General features: G+C 42.8%; 1 protein-coding gene across 1 annotated transcript in view; it reads left to right on the forward strand.

Moving 5' to 3' along the window:
• Window positions 1-15,240, forward strand: part of col21a1 (collagen, type XXI, alpha 1) — a 31,533-nt gene that overhangs the window by 10,045 nt on the left and 6,248 nt on the right. Inside the window, exons 11-23 of the mRNA XM_084458655.1 lie at window positions 3,921-3,974; window positions 4,186-4,239; window positions 4,455-4,508; window positions 5,309-5,362; window positions 5,550-5,603; window positions 5,795-5,848; window positions 6,412-6,465; window positions 10,905-10,949; window positions 11,824-11,877; window positions 11,981-12,034; window positions 12,787-12,840; window positions 13,103-13,174; window positions 14,959-14,994. Coding sequence (XP_084314781.1) covers window positions 3,921-3,974; window positions 4,186-4,239; window positions 4,455-4,508; window positions 5,309-5,362; window positions 5,550-5,603; window positions 5,795-5,848; window positions 6,412-6,465; window positions 10,905-10,949; window positions 11,824-11,877; window positions 11,981-12,034; window positions 12,787-12,840; window positions 13,103-13,174; window positions 14,959-14,994 — 693 coding nt within the window. The remainder of the gene's footprint in view (window positions 1-3,920; window positions 3,975-4,185; window positions 4,240-4,454; window positions 4,509-5,308; window positions 5,363-5,549; window positions 5,604-5,794; window positions 5,849-6,411; window positions 6,466-10,904; window positions 10,950-11,823; window positions 11,878-11,980; window positions 12,035-12,786; window positions 12,841-13,102; window positions 13,175-14,958; window positions 14,995-15,240) is intronic.

The raw sequence follows: 15,240 nt of genomic DNA on the forward strand, positions 1-15,240 counted from the left end.
ACATTAGAGCAGACGTCAATTACAGAGAGGATTGGTGCTAACAGCCCCCCTGCTCACATTAGGAGCAGACGTCAATTACAGAGAGGATTGGTGCTAACAGCCTCCCTGCTCTGACACAACTGGCCTTTCAGGGGTTCAAGATTCACACATACAGTAGTCAAAAGGCGAAAGGGAAAACATTTGAGTATGTTAGTAACTGGCAGAGGTGTTACAGAGCCCTACTGGGTGGCAGTCGAAAGCGTTATTGCCCTTGCTGGTGTGGTAACTGGGCACAGGAATCACTATCAGATTTATTGCCAAGTAGGTTTACACATACGAGGGAGTTGGAAGAGCCCGATGGTGCCAGATGGGGACCATTAATATTTTATTATTGGCATGTTTTTTGCGGTCGAGATATATTGAGAGACCAAACTGTATGCTAGAGTCCACTGTTATATTATGTATCTGAGGATGAATGGCTGAGCAGGTGTCTGATCTGTCAGTTGATAAAACTGGCTACTCAAGTTGCTTAAAGTCATAGATAGATAGATAGATAGATAGATAGATAGATAGATAGATAGATAGATAGATAGATAGATAGATAGATAGATAGATGCCACAGTAGTAGTAAAAATAATAAAACAGTCAATCTCAGCTGTACCATCAAAATTCTGCCAACAATACTTTGGATGGCCTACCTATGGCATTACAATTGGGCAATGACGATATGAGGAAGGGGTAACATTTCTTTATAGGAATATACTTGGTCTACAGACTGACAAAGATGTGATTGGAGATCTCTCCAGTGTTGTGGGGGATCTGGCCATGCTGATTGTTTCTGCGGAAGTGCTCCACGTCGTAGGGGAATCTAGCTTGAGCATGTAAAATGGTTTAGGGGTACTGTAGGCGTATTGGCTTTGAATTTTAATGAGTCAGATTTCACTGTAGTTCAATGTGGAGGAGGAAAGTTCTGTCTATGAATACAAACATCCCAGATAGCAAGCGGATGTGTAATGATTCTGGGCCATATATGGGCCGGAACTAAGGCACAAGGGCCAGATCTGGCCTGTATATGGCCAAGATCCGCTTGCTATCTGGGATATGAGCCATTTAAATTATCTGCTAATTTACTCAGAAATAATGGTTGTTTCAACTTCAAAACGAGTTTCCGTTAGAAATTGTGAGTTTCTTATTTATAACTAGGGATTAGATATTTGCAATCCAACGTAGCGAGAACGTTTTTTTCCCAAGTGTCATAAAGTGAAGTTGAGAGAACGCTGTCCCTTCCTCCCTTGTACGTGATGGTTGTTTCTGAGATGGGGGAAGTAGTTTCAGTGCGGACCTTATGTAACAATACAAGCCCGGAATTAAATGTCATCTATCCACCCACTCAAGAAGGACAGATGTAACATTTGGTTCTGTTCCAGAATATGGGGGTTCGTTTTAATGCTAATGTCTGTAACAACGGCAAACCTCTGAGTTGCCACTGAAATTCTAAGTGGTTTGGGCAGCATAGAAAATTGAGAAAGCATGTTAAGAATAATTAACTTAATGTGGACACTATTCATAGTTTCCCCCATGAATTTGTCAACACACTAACATTCAGTAAAAAAACTCTCACAGCCTCTTGACTTGACTTTCGTTGTCTTTTATTATTGTCCTTATTCAGCTCTGCATATGCGTTGTGTTGATGTATCCCAAAAAATGAGTCTCTCCAACACGGGATTTGAGCGACAATCAAAAGCTGTTTATTACAGGATGTTTATAGCATACAAAAGAAGGGAGACACTTTTCTTCCAGAAAACTCCGGCCGACAGCCACATTCAGGGGTCACCATCATAATTAGAAACAGCTAACAGGATCAGGTTAAACCAAGATATTGGTTTTAAGGAGGGGCTTGATCCCCTCGTCCGCGCGTGAGGTGAGTGGATACTGAGGACATGGAGGAGGCCTGCCTGTGAAGGGGACCGCTTCCATTCTCAGAAGCCCACAATCATTTTTGTCTTTTGCCCAGATTGGCAGGTCTACTAGGTCAGGTTTGTTTACCCGACTCAGATTCCATTTGACTTTCCCTTGTTGGAAATGAAGGGATGAATTGATTTGTCAACACATCAAGACCCAGTAGAGCTTCCTCTACCAGTCCCACCCACACAGAGGTTGTGAGAGACACAGGTCCAGCAGGAATGGCCTGGTTTGTGTCACCCCGATAGGCTCCCCCCCGCACCATGCATGCCTTGCTTTTACTCTCTCATTTTGATGTCTGTTCCCTCTAGACAGCGATGAGGAGTGACTGTAGCAACCCCCCCCCCCCTCGTATCAGGGAGGAACTCTATGTTTTGGCGTCCGGTGGTTGTTACATCCAGGCCTTCTGGCTTTTGTAACAGGACGGTCTAGGACGCGGAGCGGTGGCATCTACTGATAATGGGGAGTGTATGAAGTTGGAACAGCTGTTCTCTGAGCCATGCGTTCTGCCTCTCTTCTCTGTTTACAGCTCTTTATCCAACCGCCTCTGCTCCCACAAACATGACAGCGCTCTCGTTTGTCATCCGAAGCTGTTCTGAGTGGGATCTGTGGAGCTCTGGCTTTCTCCTCTACTCTCTTGATCTTGGTGGTGATTGCTTTAGTTAGAGTGTCACCGATCAACGGGTGACTGGCCTGAGCCATGTTCACATCATCTACATCACGTGGATGTTTTACACTAGCCGACCAGCGTTCAAGATTGCCCTCTGCATTGACAGTACCACCCCCCAATCGTAGGGGGCGCAAGTTCGAAGCAGCTGGTGGCAGTGCTAAAAAACTCTCACAGCCTCTTGTTGACTTTCGTTGTCTTTTATTATTGTCCTTATTCAGCTCTGCATATGCATTGTGTTGATGTATCCCAAAAAATGAGTCTCTCCAACACGGGATTTGAGCGACAATCAAAAGCTGTTTATTACAGGAGGTTTATAGCATACAAAAGAAGGGAGACACTTTCCTTCCAGAAAACTCCGGCCGACAGCTACATTCAGGGGTCACCATCATAATTAGAAACAGCTAACAGGATCAGGTTAAACCAAGACATTTCTCTGAAAAAAAAAACATTTTCATCACTCTCCATCAGACATGGACATACTGTATGAAAAGCCAAAGAGAGAATTTTAAATCATTTAGGATATCAACATTTCATCAACTGAAATACATTCAACCCTATTATACTGTAAGTGAGCGATGCATTTCTAAAGGCAGTATGCTGCTGTATGTAGAGTAATATCCCCTATCTCGAGCAGAGGTCTGAGGTTTCCATCACAGCTGCAAAGCAGCAGCAAGAGCACTAATTCATTAATACGTTTCATATGCTCCCCAGACATAAAATTATGAATGTATGAAAGTCTACAGTGCTTGGCACCCTCCACTCTTATCATAACATTAAAGCATGGCCTCAGAATGTGTTTGAAAGTATTGGAAAATTGAGTTCACCCACTTTCATGGTCGAGTATAAATATGGAACTGGGGGATTGTCTGACGTTTGATTAGATTGACTGGCCGTTTGAAGATAACAGCTAGCAACTCAAGGCTGGCGGAGTCGTATCCCTAAGTCTTTGTTGGCCTGTAGCACCGCTAGTCTGAAGCACAGCCAACTGCTGTACTAATTTCCCCCATGACGTTTACAGTAGCAGTAAACTGTAGCAACTTCATACAGCATTTCATCTTTCAGGAACATTTAACAGGAGTTCCATCTCAATGTCAGATTCCATGACTTACATGTACACGTGTCTCACAAGCTAGCTGGGGTGTCCACAATGTCCAACAGTATGTAGCCATGTAGCATTGTGGAAGGCCTCTATAATATACTTTTTAAAACTTGAAACCCTATTATGTAGGCCTAGAAATTGAATAGTACATCTTCATGACTGTGTGCTAAATGTATGTACCTGTGCCTCTCCCCTTGGTCCTAAATAAAGGGAGTCTCTGGTAGTCGAGGAAGTGCTGGACCGCCAGGTCCACCAGGAACAGAGGTACAAGACAACTGCTTTCATCCTCACCATGTTCACACCCTCTGATCTTTCTGTAGTGTTGACATGATATTTTGTGAGTCCCTCTAAAGACGATGCTCAGCAAGATATCAACAAGCAAATATACTAACACTAAAACCTTGGTGGCTGCATACAGTATGTAGATCCCAAAGGGTTTCCCAACACTGTAGCTGTTCGTGTCTTGTGTCCTCAGGGTTCTCGAGGAGTGGTTGGGTACAAGGGAGAACAAGGAACGGCAGGCATTTCGGTAGGAAGGTCATACAATGCTGTTGTTAGACATGATAACTTTTTACTTCCTGTGAAATTCATTGTGTAAGTTAAAAGGTGTGCCCCATAATCACTATATTACCTCGTTAAACTGTTTTATAAGGCCTAACCAATTTATATCCACTTTATAAACTTTGCGACCATGTTATAACGACTCGTTTTATTATATTATAAACAAATGTCTTCTGGTTTCAGGGAGAGAGGGGCGTGCCTGGGTTACCAGGACCACTTGGCCAAACAGGTACAAAGGTAAGACTGCTGACACTCTCAGCTCGCATCAATATGCCACAGATGTATTAAGATCAAATACTTGCATAGTGATTTCTTTAGTCACACATCACACACTGATTTCTTTAGTAACATTATAGCATAACATGACAATAGAAAAGTAAAGAAAAAAACTAGACTGTGAATTAAGTTTACTGTCAATCCCAGACAAATCATTGGTGACTGATTCCTCTGTGTGGTTGAATTATGAAGAGATGAGGAAATCTATTAGAAACACGCTCTGCCTGTACTATATTAGCAGCCGGGAGAGTTCATCAGAAATAAATCATGGTAAACTGCATAAATCCCACATCAGACAGCAAACGTCTTATGTTTCTAGTTAGAACTGGCAAAAAGCAGAAACCGTTTCCAGAAGATTCCTGGGTATACCACAGGGTTTTTGAAGTCAAACCACATGCAGGTTGTTGCTGTAACTCATCTGCTGCCTATCATTATGTTCTCTCAAATCCATTTATTATTTAGCTCTGACAATACTAAAATGTAATATTTGCACTGCACAAAAAGTAAAAATTCACATTGTGTAAGAAATGCTAGGATACATGCCCGTGTGTTTTATTAGCATCCCTCACCCGAGACAGTTTACCATTCTAGTCCGGTTAGATTTACAGTAGTGTTTGTTGTCATTATTTAGATGCAGGGGATTTGGGTGAATTTAACAGCAACAACACATTGTTTAAGATACTTGTGGGTCACAGCGGAGCAGGTGGAAGGTGAGGGTTGTCACTTCAGGCATGTCGTCTGATACCTTTCTGGTTCCTCAGGGTTCTACAGGCCTACCAGGATCATCGGGGGGTCCAGGCAAGGATGGCAAAGCGGTAAGAACGCCACCCTGTTTAAATTACCCACATATTTTATGTTTATTAGTAGGCAATTATACAGTACAAGTCACATACAGTAAGGGACCAGGTCTGGTAACGTTCTTTGAAAAATCTTTAACTTTTATTGGTCTGCAACTGTAGGTGATTAAGGCGTTGTTAACTGTGTGAACTTGCTGGTTTTCAGGGAGAGAAAGGAAGCAGAGGACCCCTCGGCTCACCTGGGTATCCAGGAGAACCAGTGCGTCTATCAAAAACTCTCCAGGACTTTTTTTTTTGTACTGTTTTGGTTGGAGTGTGCGAACTAAATAAAGTGCACCTCACCAGTATTAGCAAACAGCATTTGACCCTAGTGTTATTCTGATGTCCTACAAGGAGGAATTCATGCATCACTGAAGTGTGAAAATGTCTCTTTATCATTCTTCTGCTCAGGGTTTACCTGGAAGAAACGGGAAGGATGGTTTCCGCGGGATGACCGGTGAAAAGGTTTGTTCTCAGGAACTTATCCTAGAACAGGGAGTTCATTCTGGGAGGAGAGGATCCATGAAAACATGGACTTGGCATGTCTCTTCCAAGAGGACTACCCCTCGGCTTGGCTGCTGCAGCCATGGCGTTCCCCCAGCTGTGGAAATATATTATACTTTAGCTGTTGCTAGTCAGTTAGCGCTATTGTTTCCTCCCTTCACAGCTCAGCTCTAATTTCTAGTTTCCAGGCTTCCTCCTCTGACAGCTGGTTCTCATTATCCTCAAAGCAGTTCATCTAGGTGGAGGGTGTCCGCGTCGTAAATCCAGTATTATGTGCTCAGTTCTCTATCTCCCACGAAAAAAGGGAGTTTCATGTTTTGACTGTCAGTTAGCTGTAAATCTCATCTTATTTCGAGCCGGAGGAGTGCAGGACTGATATTGCTAAACAGAGATTACACATACTGAAAAGTACCATCTCTTTAGAACTTTACCTGCAACACGGAACATTAAAATGGCTTGCATGATGTTTCCGTTTCCGTCAAGCTGTATTAACACTGCATCCTTTTAATCTCTTGTTCCTCTAGGGAGAGAGAGGAACAGTGGGCATGCCTGGTCAGGATGGCAGAGAAGGCCACCCTGTGAGTAACAAACTGATGTTTCTATGAAGAATGTTCATGTTTTAGATTACATGGGCGGTCAATATTCGTATACTGTACCCTGGTGGACCCCGCTACCTTTCGTAAGATCACTTTGCAGAACGCTCAGTCTGGGTAACCAGACTCCTACAGTATGTTCTTAGTCTATAGCCCTTTGGCTTTCTTTGAAATATCAGAATATTGTGAACGGTCAGATGTTGGTGATGATGAGCTCCTTAACCTCCAACACAGGATGCTCAGCTCTTCCCAGCCTCCCGTTATGTGGGGCTGCTTGGTCCACGACATGCAGGCAGCATGGATACTAATCTGACAGCGAGCCGAGAGAGAGGGAGTTCCCCTCTGGTTCATCCGAGGATAACCCTCTTATGCAACACAGAGATGATGAGCATCGTCCATAACACAGTATGATGCAGCGGAAGCTTTTTTTTTTCTGAATGAACGCTGTGGCCTCATAAGGACAGAGAATTGCTTTGGAGAAGACCAGGGCAATCCCCACAGAACTCCCCAGCGCTTTGGATTTGGCCACATGCGTTTTCTGCAATGAACCCATAAAGGATGAGTCAGTCGCTCCGCAAGGCCATGAGCCATTTGGGTTTGCCAGAGCTCTCAATTAACTATGTCGTAACAGATTAAAGGACTCAGAGTTTGTTGCTGAAAATGTTCCAAAGCTAGTAGTCATTTGTTGGGTGGATATACCACATTTATATCATTGCCGTGTTTCTGGTTGTTTGTGTGACCTGTATCTCATTAGGTTGTGGATGACTGTAGCCAACTCTCCAGGTTAGTGGATGACCATAGCCAACTCTCCTCATCAGAACCTTTTTGAGGAACGCTTGCATGCAAAGGGGCGCTTGATGATTAAGGTTATTGAGACAGAGGTTGAATTAGTTGATTATACTGGATGGACAAGATCATGTTGGCAGTTTATGCTGAATATTTAACAGGCTCATTAGGGACAGCTTAGGCCAGAGAGAAGAATGCCCCCTTATGGTAGAAACTCCATCTCCAGCAGCCTCAGGGATGACTGATAACCGACATCAATCAATCAATCAATCAATCAATCAAAGCTTTATTTATAAGACATCACTATGCTGACAAAGCATTGTGTACCAGTGTTTAAGACGCCGTTTAGACTTGGTTTTAAAATGACGATCAGATCACAAGTGGACAGCGAGACACATCATCGTTTACACTTGCGTCTATCATGCGTCTCCAAATGTGTCCAGCTGACCACTTGTGTTCATATATAGTAACCATAGTAACACACTCACTCCTGCTTGCGTGCGTGTCGCACAGCTGTTCCATGTAAACAAATCAGTAATCAGTCGGTTTAACTTCGAGCAGATTGAAAAAAAGTGTGCATGAAAGCCGTGTCCGTGTCCGAATGTGCATACTGTATACTGCATACTCTATAGTAGGCAGTATGCACATTCTGACATGGCCCTGGACTATTCCAGCTGTTTCAATTGATAGGACAAGTCACTAACGACTTGAAAAAGAGAGCTGGATAAGGCGAAAAAGGAGAAAAATTATCCTGCATTGATGACGTGTTTTCCTGTTTAGACTTGGTCTCCTCAACGTCCACCATATTTGTTGATAAATTATTGACCGGAGACGTCGCAAAGAGTTATGGGAGCACAGGGAGCAAAAGTGACCATTGCTTGTTCACTTCGAAAATGACCGTTACGAAGGGCCGTTCGAAGGGAGTAATTTTGTACCCTTCGGATCAAAACGCCCTTCAATATGGCGGATGTGGGTGTGGCCCCAATTATGTTCCCTTCGAAGGGTAGAGCCCTAGCATGTGGAATACAGCCTTGGTTTTAGAATGCGTTTTGAAGGATCAGATTCAAAGGGTGAATCAACAGGTCTTATGATGCTAATGTCTGCTAATTTATGGTAACCTAACCTTCAGGACCCAGGGAGGGATGAATGAAGCATCAGACGAGTGTGTGTACTGTACTGTAGCTACGCCAAGGTCAGCCATTTTGTCGAGTTTAAGTACTCCCACAGCAATTTTCCCTTTTGAAGTATGATTTATGTGCAGGCACACATTACCCACTGAAAACATATTCCTCCATGTCAAAGATTCAAAATGGTCCTCTTGTGATCTGATTGTCCAAACACATTCTAAAACCAAGTCTAAACGGGGTCTAAGAGTCATACAGCTCGTTCAGTGCTCGCAGAAAGGCCAAAACGCCTTCTCCTCTGGGCTGATCCAACTCAACATACATGACTAGAGATTTTCTGCACATCTTCAGGTTGCTGGTTGTCCTGTTAGCTTTTGGGTTATGCGACTGCTCGTGCTTTGATCAGGAGTATTGTCACGGAATGTCTCTCTGCTGCATCCAAGGGTCTGTTATTTTGCAAAAGTTTTCCATGTTCTTTTACAATCCCCTCAAGATACAGTCTGAGAGGCCCAAGCCAAACATCTGCACCCATTTATCATAAAGAGACATTTCAAGGTAGGTTTGTTGGATATGCTCAACAATTATAAACAGTTTATTTAGGCTACTCAATTTCTACATGAATAAATACATATTTGTTTCCCAGGGGGATTGCTTTCCCTGCGGAAACTTAAACTATAGCCTTATTAGTCCAGGAACAACAAATAAAAGACCCCTTGAGTTGCTTAGCAAACATCTACATGGATCAGTAGTGGAGCACAGGTCCAGTAGACACAGGATCAGAGTAGAGTTCAAATTGTCAGATCAAGTGAAGTTAAAGATGTATCTTGGATGGACCATTTTGAATCTTTGACATGGAGGAATATGTGTTCAGTGGGTAATGTGTGCCTGCACATAAATCATACTTCAAAAGGGAAAATTGCTGTGGGAGTACTTCAACTCGATAAAATGGCTGACCTTGGCGTAGCTACAGTACAGTACACACACTCGTCTGATGCTTCATTCATCCCTCCCTGGGTCCTGAAGGTTAGGTTACCATAAATTAGCAGATATTAGCATCATAAGACCTTTTATAAGGTTATTTATGATCATATAGTATACCTTTTTTGATAGACTTTGCTCTCTTGAGATATTGTTCATTACTACAGCTAAGTACTCCATGGATCTCTATAGGCATATGCGTCCTTTGGCATCGGCCTTAATATGCCCATGAGATCCATGTGTACTACTTAGTTGTAACACTAATATATCTTGAGTGCTATATCTCTCAATATACTGTAGCATGTTGTTCTCTAAACACATGGCTCTTGTTATAAACATGACAAATGAGCATGCTGGCATGGAAATGTGCTACTGTATATTTAGTACTCAGGACAATTTTCAACTCAAGTCATATTCAAGGGTGAAACACTTACACTGTTTTCAATGAGAATTAACTTCTCTACAATCTCCTGGGGACTATCTTTCATTTATATGCAAACTCAGACCAAATGTTGTTGTTTTTATAGATGTATAGCTTTGAGGTATAGTAATACTTTATCATAAAATGGTGTCCTAGTTGAATTTTCCAAATGTCCAAGTCAATGCTACCTATTATCTATAGTATTAGCATTTATGTGGAGCCTAATGGCACCACTCTTCTTATGCCTTAATTTTTCAAGGAATATGTTTTAAAAATTTACTAATTCTCCAAAATGTATCTTTTTCGACTATTTCGACTTTTTCGACTTTCGAAGTATATTTACCAAGTCTTAAAAAAAGCAGACCTGTCCATTTTTGCAATGTACAGTATCAACTTCTACAAAGACACAACAAAGGGTTAACTTGCAGTACATGCTATTTGCATTGGTGTAATCTCTCGGATGTATTGTAAAGACAATCGTCAAATTCCCAGTCTTCCTGTCCATTGTGCTCTGGACTACCCCACGTTTCCACTGCTCTCTGCATTAGAGAGGTATTTGCATTTGTTTTAACAACATCCTGTGAAAGCCATTAAAGTTCCTGCCAGCCGGACTCAGGAGAGAGACATTTCATGTGTGATTAATCCAGGGGAAGAAAACAAAAGCACACATCCCTGAGCGATGTGAGGCTGTGTGCTAGCTGCATTACTGGAGAGGACATCTTGCATCCTACAGTATCTTGCTAGTCTTTGATGTTTGTCTATATTCTTTGACGCTTGTCTTAGACTTTTGTTTATACAGTCTTTGACATTTGTCTTTACAGTCTTTTATGTTTGTCTTTATACTTTCTTTGCACATATAACTATAACCACTGTGTATTATTATAATACAGGTACAAATGTTTTTTTTTTTAACCAGCTGACCAGTAAACTCAGGACTCGCTGTACATGAACTCCCTGCCAAGATAACATTTCCCCTCCCAAGTTGTGAAAGTATTGTGGGACTATGATCTACAGAAGTTGGCTAAGCTTTGCTCTGTTCTGTCTTTGTCTCTCTGTATTGTGTTTGTCTCCATGTTTTTGTCTATGTCTGTCTCTGTCCCTGTCTCTGTGTCCAGGGTATGCCTGGTCAGCCTGGGACAGCAGGCCAGAGGGGAACTAAGGTGAGCTACTGGTTTTTTTTCTCATATGAGCGTCCTACTCTATGATGTCCACTATAGTTATGATACCCATTGGAGCACACAATCACTAATTGGCCATTTAGTCGGCACTAATTACCTAATAAATCCAATTAGGGACAGGAGTTGGAAATAGGCTATAAGCTATAATCTCTTTGTGCACAGCATTGGTTACACTGTCTTCTCTTAACAAGTTGTTTTGTAACTATGTGAATGTGTATTGTCCCTATTAAATAAACATACATACATAATTGTCGGCATTGCCGCGTTCGCTGTACCTTAGGTCTGCTGAACCTGGCTTTTCTCTTTGGTGGCATGTTTATAAACTGGTTAAATGTTTGAGCCTGATGCAACTTCTAGTTTGGGCGTGGCCGTGGCATGCCATCTCTGTGTGTGCGTAATACCTGTCCTCTACAATCTACTGTATAGTGTGTGTGTGTGTGTGTGTGTGTGTGTGTGTGTGTGTCCATGCAGGTGTGTGCGCGCATTGCGTGCCACCTGCTGGCTGCTGTGGGTAGTGTTATCACTAATTGGCCATGTAACCAGCCCTAATTACCTAGTTTAAAATTCCGTCCCTGTCACTGTCTGCTCGGGAACCCTGGCGAAACCTGTGGGAAATATGAACGCTGTCAGGCTGACAATGTCTGAGCAAAATGGAAATAGAGATACAGAGGTTTGCTCAATTATGTGTTGGATGGCATATGATCATATTGTTCATATAACTATCTACTAATCCTAACCTTAACCAGTAGTTGCGTATCAGCAGAGTTGCTGTTGATAGTTTGTTGATAGTAGACTAGTCTGTAGACTATCGATAGGATGTGACCGTAGTTTGAGATGATGTGGTTTATGATTCCAGGGAGAGTTCGGTCTGCCAGGTCCGAGGGGCACAAAGGGGTCCTCTGGAATGCCTGTAAGTTTGCTGCTGCTATTTACATTCACTTCAGTGTGTTGCTGGCTGTTTAAGATTACGTGAAAGACGTGTACGATAATGTGCTGTGTTCTGATGTCCTTAGGGTGATATGGGTTCAGCAGGGGTACCTGGACCATCGGGTCAAACTGGACCCAAGGTAATGAAGACTTAAACTCTTACTGTATGAAGAAATTGGACTTCAATTTGACTTGGGCGCTGTCATCAGGCAATTAACCTAGGCCCAACATCCATGTGAATGATGCTGTGTCAGGGCATGTCTTCTTGGAGTCATTGAGTGCTGTGATGCCACCACTAGGGGCAGTGGTGATCAACACAGACCAAATGGCCTCAAACCACAGAGCGTCATAGATGCACGTGGCTCTGCTTTGGTCAGCATTTTCTACAGTCCTATAAAAATAACTTCAAGCAAAATATGTTACAATCTGACGACCATCTCAGAGACGCCAGCTGAAGCGGAGGTCCAAGCCTACTACTGCCTGGGAGGGTGGAATCTTGGGTAGACATGAAAGAGGTCTGGCCTGCTCTAGTCTGGACTCACTGTCTACCAATCACTTTTCATTAGCTTCTGTGCCATTAGAAGGAGCCAATGTGTATTGGTTAATGGCCCAGGAGTTAAATAGTAGTTTATGGACATGTGTGCTGTATTTTTCCCTTGATGGCGAAGTTTCAAACAGCAGTAATTGAAGTATGTTCGTGTCGGAAAAGTGAGGCTTAGATCGCCATATTCTGTACTTCTACTCCCACACATATTAATTGCTCAAACCTCAAGTCTGTATGACAGTTGCCATGTGCTGAGGGCACTGAAAGGTTAACTACAGTGAATAAGGCATAATATATGTGTCTTTTCTTATTACTTCTCAAACTCATCAGTGTGTTTTTCTATTACAGGGCAGCCAAGGTGAAAGTGGACAGCCAGGCGTATCTGGCTCTCCAGGACCAGAGGTATATGTCTTGGGTTATGATGTCATGACTGTTCTAAATGTATGGCATGATGTTTGGCTGTAACATGCATGTCCATGTAGACAGACTTTACAGTGAAACATGCGACTGAGTGGTTATTGCTGCAGTTCATATAAAAGAAGTGTGTCACCAACTTAAGCTGATCATCGGATGATTTTAGTTGAGGACTTTTGCATCTAAAAACAATGTGTTTATTCTACAGTGTGTGATGTTATGTGTGATGTTTACTTGTCTGGTGTTGAAGGGCAAGTCAGGTGAACCTGGGAGCGTAGGACAACCAGGACACCCGGGGATGCCCGGCCTCGAGGGACTCAAGGTATTCACTGCTCTCTTCTACACCAGAGTCCTGCTTGATACAGCACTGGGGAGTTTACCCATGTAGCACTGGGGAGTTTACCCATGTAGCACTGGGGGGTTTACCCATGTAGCACTGGGGAGTTTACCCATGTAGCACTGGGGAGTTTACCCATGTAGCACTGGGGGGTTTACCCATGTAGCACTGGGGGGTTTACCCATGTAGCACTGGGGAGTTTACCCATGTAGCACTGGGGGGTTTACCCATGTAGCACTGGGGGGTTTACCCATGTAGCACTGGGGAGTTTACCCATGTAGCACTGGGGGGTTTACCCATGTAGCACTGGGGGGTTTACCCATGTAGCACTGGGGAGTTTACCCATGTAGCACTGGGGGGTTTACCCATGTAGCACTGGGGGGTTTACCCATGTAGCACTGGGGAGTTTACCCATGTAGCACTGGGGGGTTTACCCATGTAGCACTGGGGAGTTTACCCATGTAGCACTGGGGGGTTTACCCATGTAGCACTGGGGAGTTTACCCATGTAGCACTGGGGAGTTTACCCATGTAGCACTGGGGAATTACCCATATAGCACTGAAGGGTTTACCCATGTAGCACTGGGGGGTTTACCCATGTAGCACTGGGGGGTTTACCCATGTAGCACTGGGGGGTTTACCCATATAGCTCTAGGGGGTTTACCCATGTAGCACTGGGAAGTTTACCCATGTAGCACTGGGGAGTTTACCCATGTAGCACTGGGGAGTTTACCCATGTAGCACTGGGGGTTTTACCCAGGCTTACGAGTCGGTCTCTACAGTAGACGCTGTGCTCATCCCGAAAGTTTGGCATCGCAAGACTAACCTGGGCTTCACTGGGGAAGGACCTAGCAGTTATTTAGCACTTATGGGAATGTTCTGATTTTACGTGTGTTTACTTGTTTTATGGGACTGGGACTTGCACCATGTTCTGTTCAAGGATTGTTTCACGCTTGGTGTGAAATGGGGGCAATCATGTCTGTTTCTTGGGGTGCAGTGAACACTTGGGATTCAGTATCTAGAGATAAACGAGGAGTGTTTTTAGTACTAACATCCCTGATCACATCGAGCTTTTAATGAGGAAGGAAAAGCACTGAAACTGCATCTGAAGAACTTTTAAGACGCCAGAGTGTTTTTCCAGATTTACCTCTGTTGATGTCAATTGAGTTTAATAATTTATACTCTGGCAAACAAGCAAGTCATTCATGAGATTAAATTAGCCTAATAAATTGCTGAGGCTTAAATTTACAGTCGAAGGTTATTTTAATAGCTACAGTAAAAACGAGATAATTGATCTTTATTGGAATTTATTATTTACAGGCATTATAATACTTTTACTACCTGACCGAAATATTTTGATGGCAATTACTGTTTGTCAGCCATTTCAAAGATAGATAAATAGATAGATAGATAAATCTTTATTTTTGTGTCACTCCTTAACAAACATTTCCATCACATTAGTACAATTGTGCCATAATAAAAAGTTAAGCACCACTCACAATGAGTTGTGAGACACAATATAGTTACAAATCAAAATAGAATAGAGCGTACATGATAGTACTACACACATACAACCATACAATTGAGAATACACTACAGTATAGGGACATACAAATACAGTATAAAGGATTTCAAAGATGTAGAGTTACATCTGGAACAGTACATTTTTGAAGCCAAAGTGTATTTGGTATTTGAGTTTGATCAAAGTGAAGTCTTTAGTGCGCTGGCATGTTTCATGTTTTCATTGTGTCATGATTTGTGTTTGTCCAGGGGCAGAGGGGAGACCCAGGTGAAAGAGGAGTGGAGGTACTCATGACATTTGATAACTCCTAATAGTTGCACTTTGTCTCTGTCCGTTTGGTAAATTTGAGAGATCCAACTGTGAAGAAGAATAGAGGGACATTGATAATCACACTTCTGTGCAGGGCTCACGAACCACCTGGTGACAGTTATCTCCTAGGCGATAGGTGGATTACCCTTTCTGTGGCATTTAAGATGGAATGCCAGACATTTCCAGCATTCAGTTTGGTTGTTTTGCCAATTTCAGCCTTT

This window comes from Borostomias antarcticus, assembly GCF_949987555.1.
Source record: "Borostomias antarcticus genome assembly, chromosome: 25".
In the NCBI taxonomy this organism is placed as follows: domain Eukaryota; kingdom Metazoa; phylum Chordata; class Actinopteri; order Stomiiformes; family Stomiidae; genus Borostomias; species Borostomias antarcticus.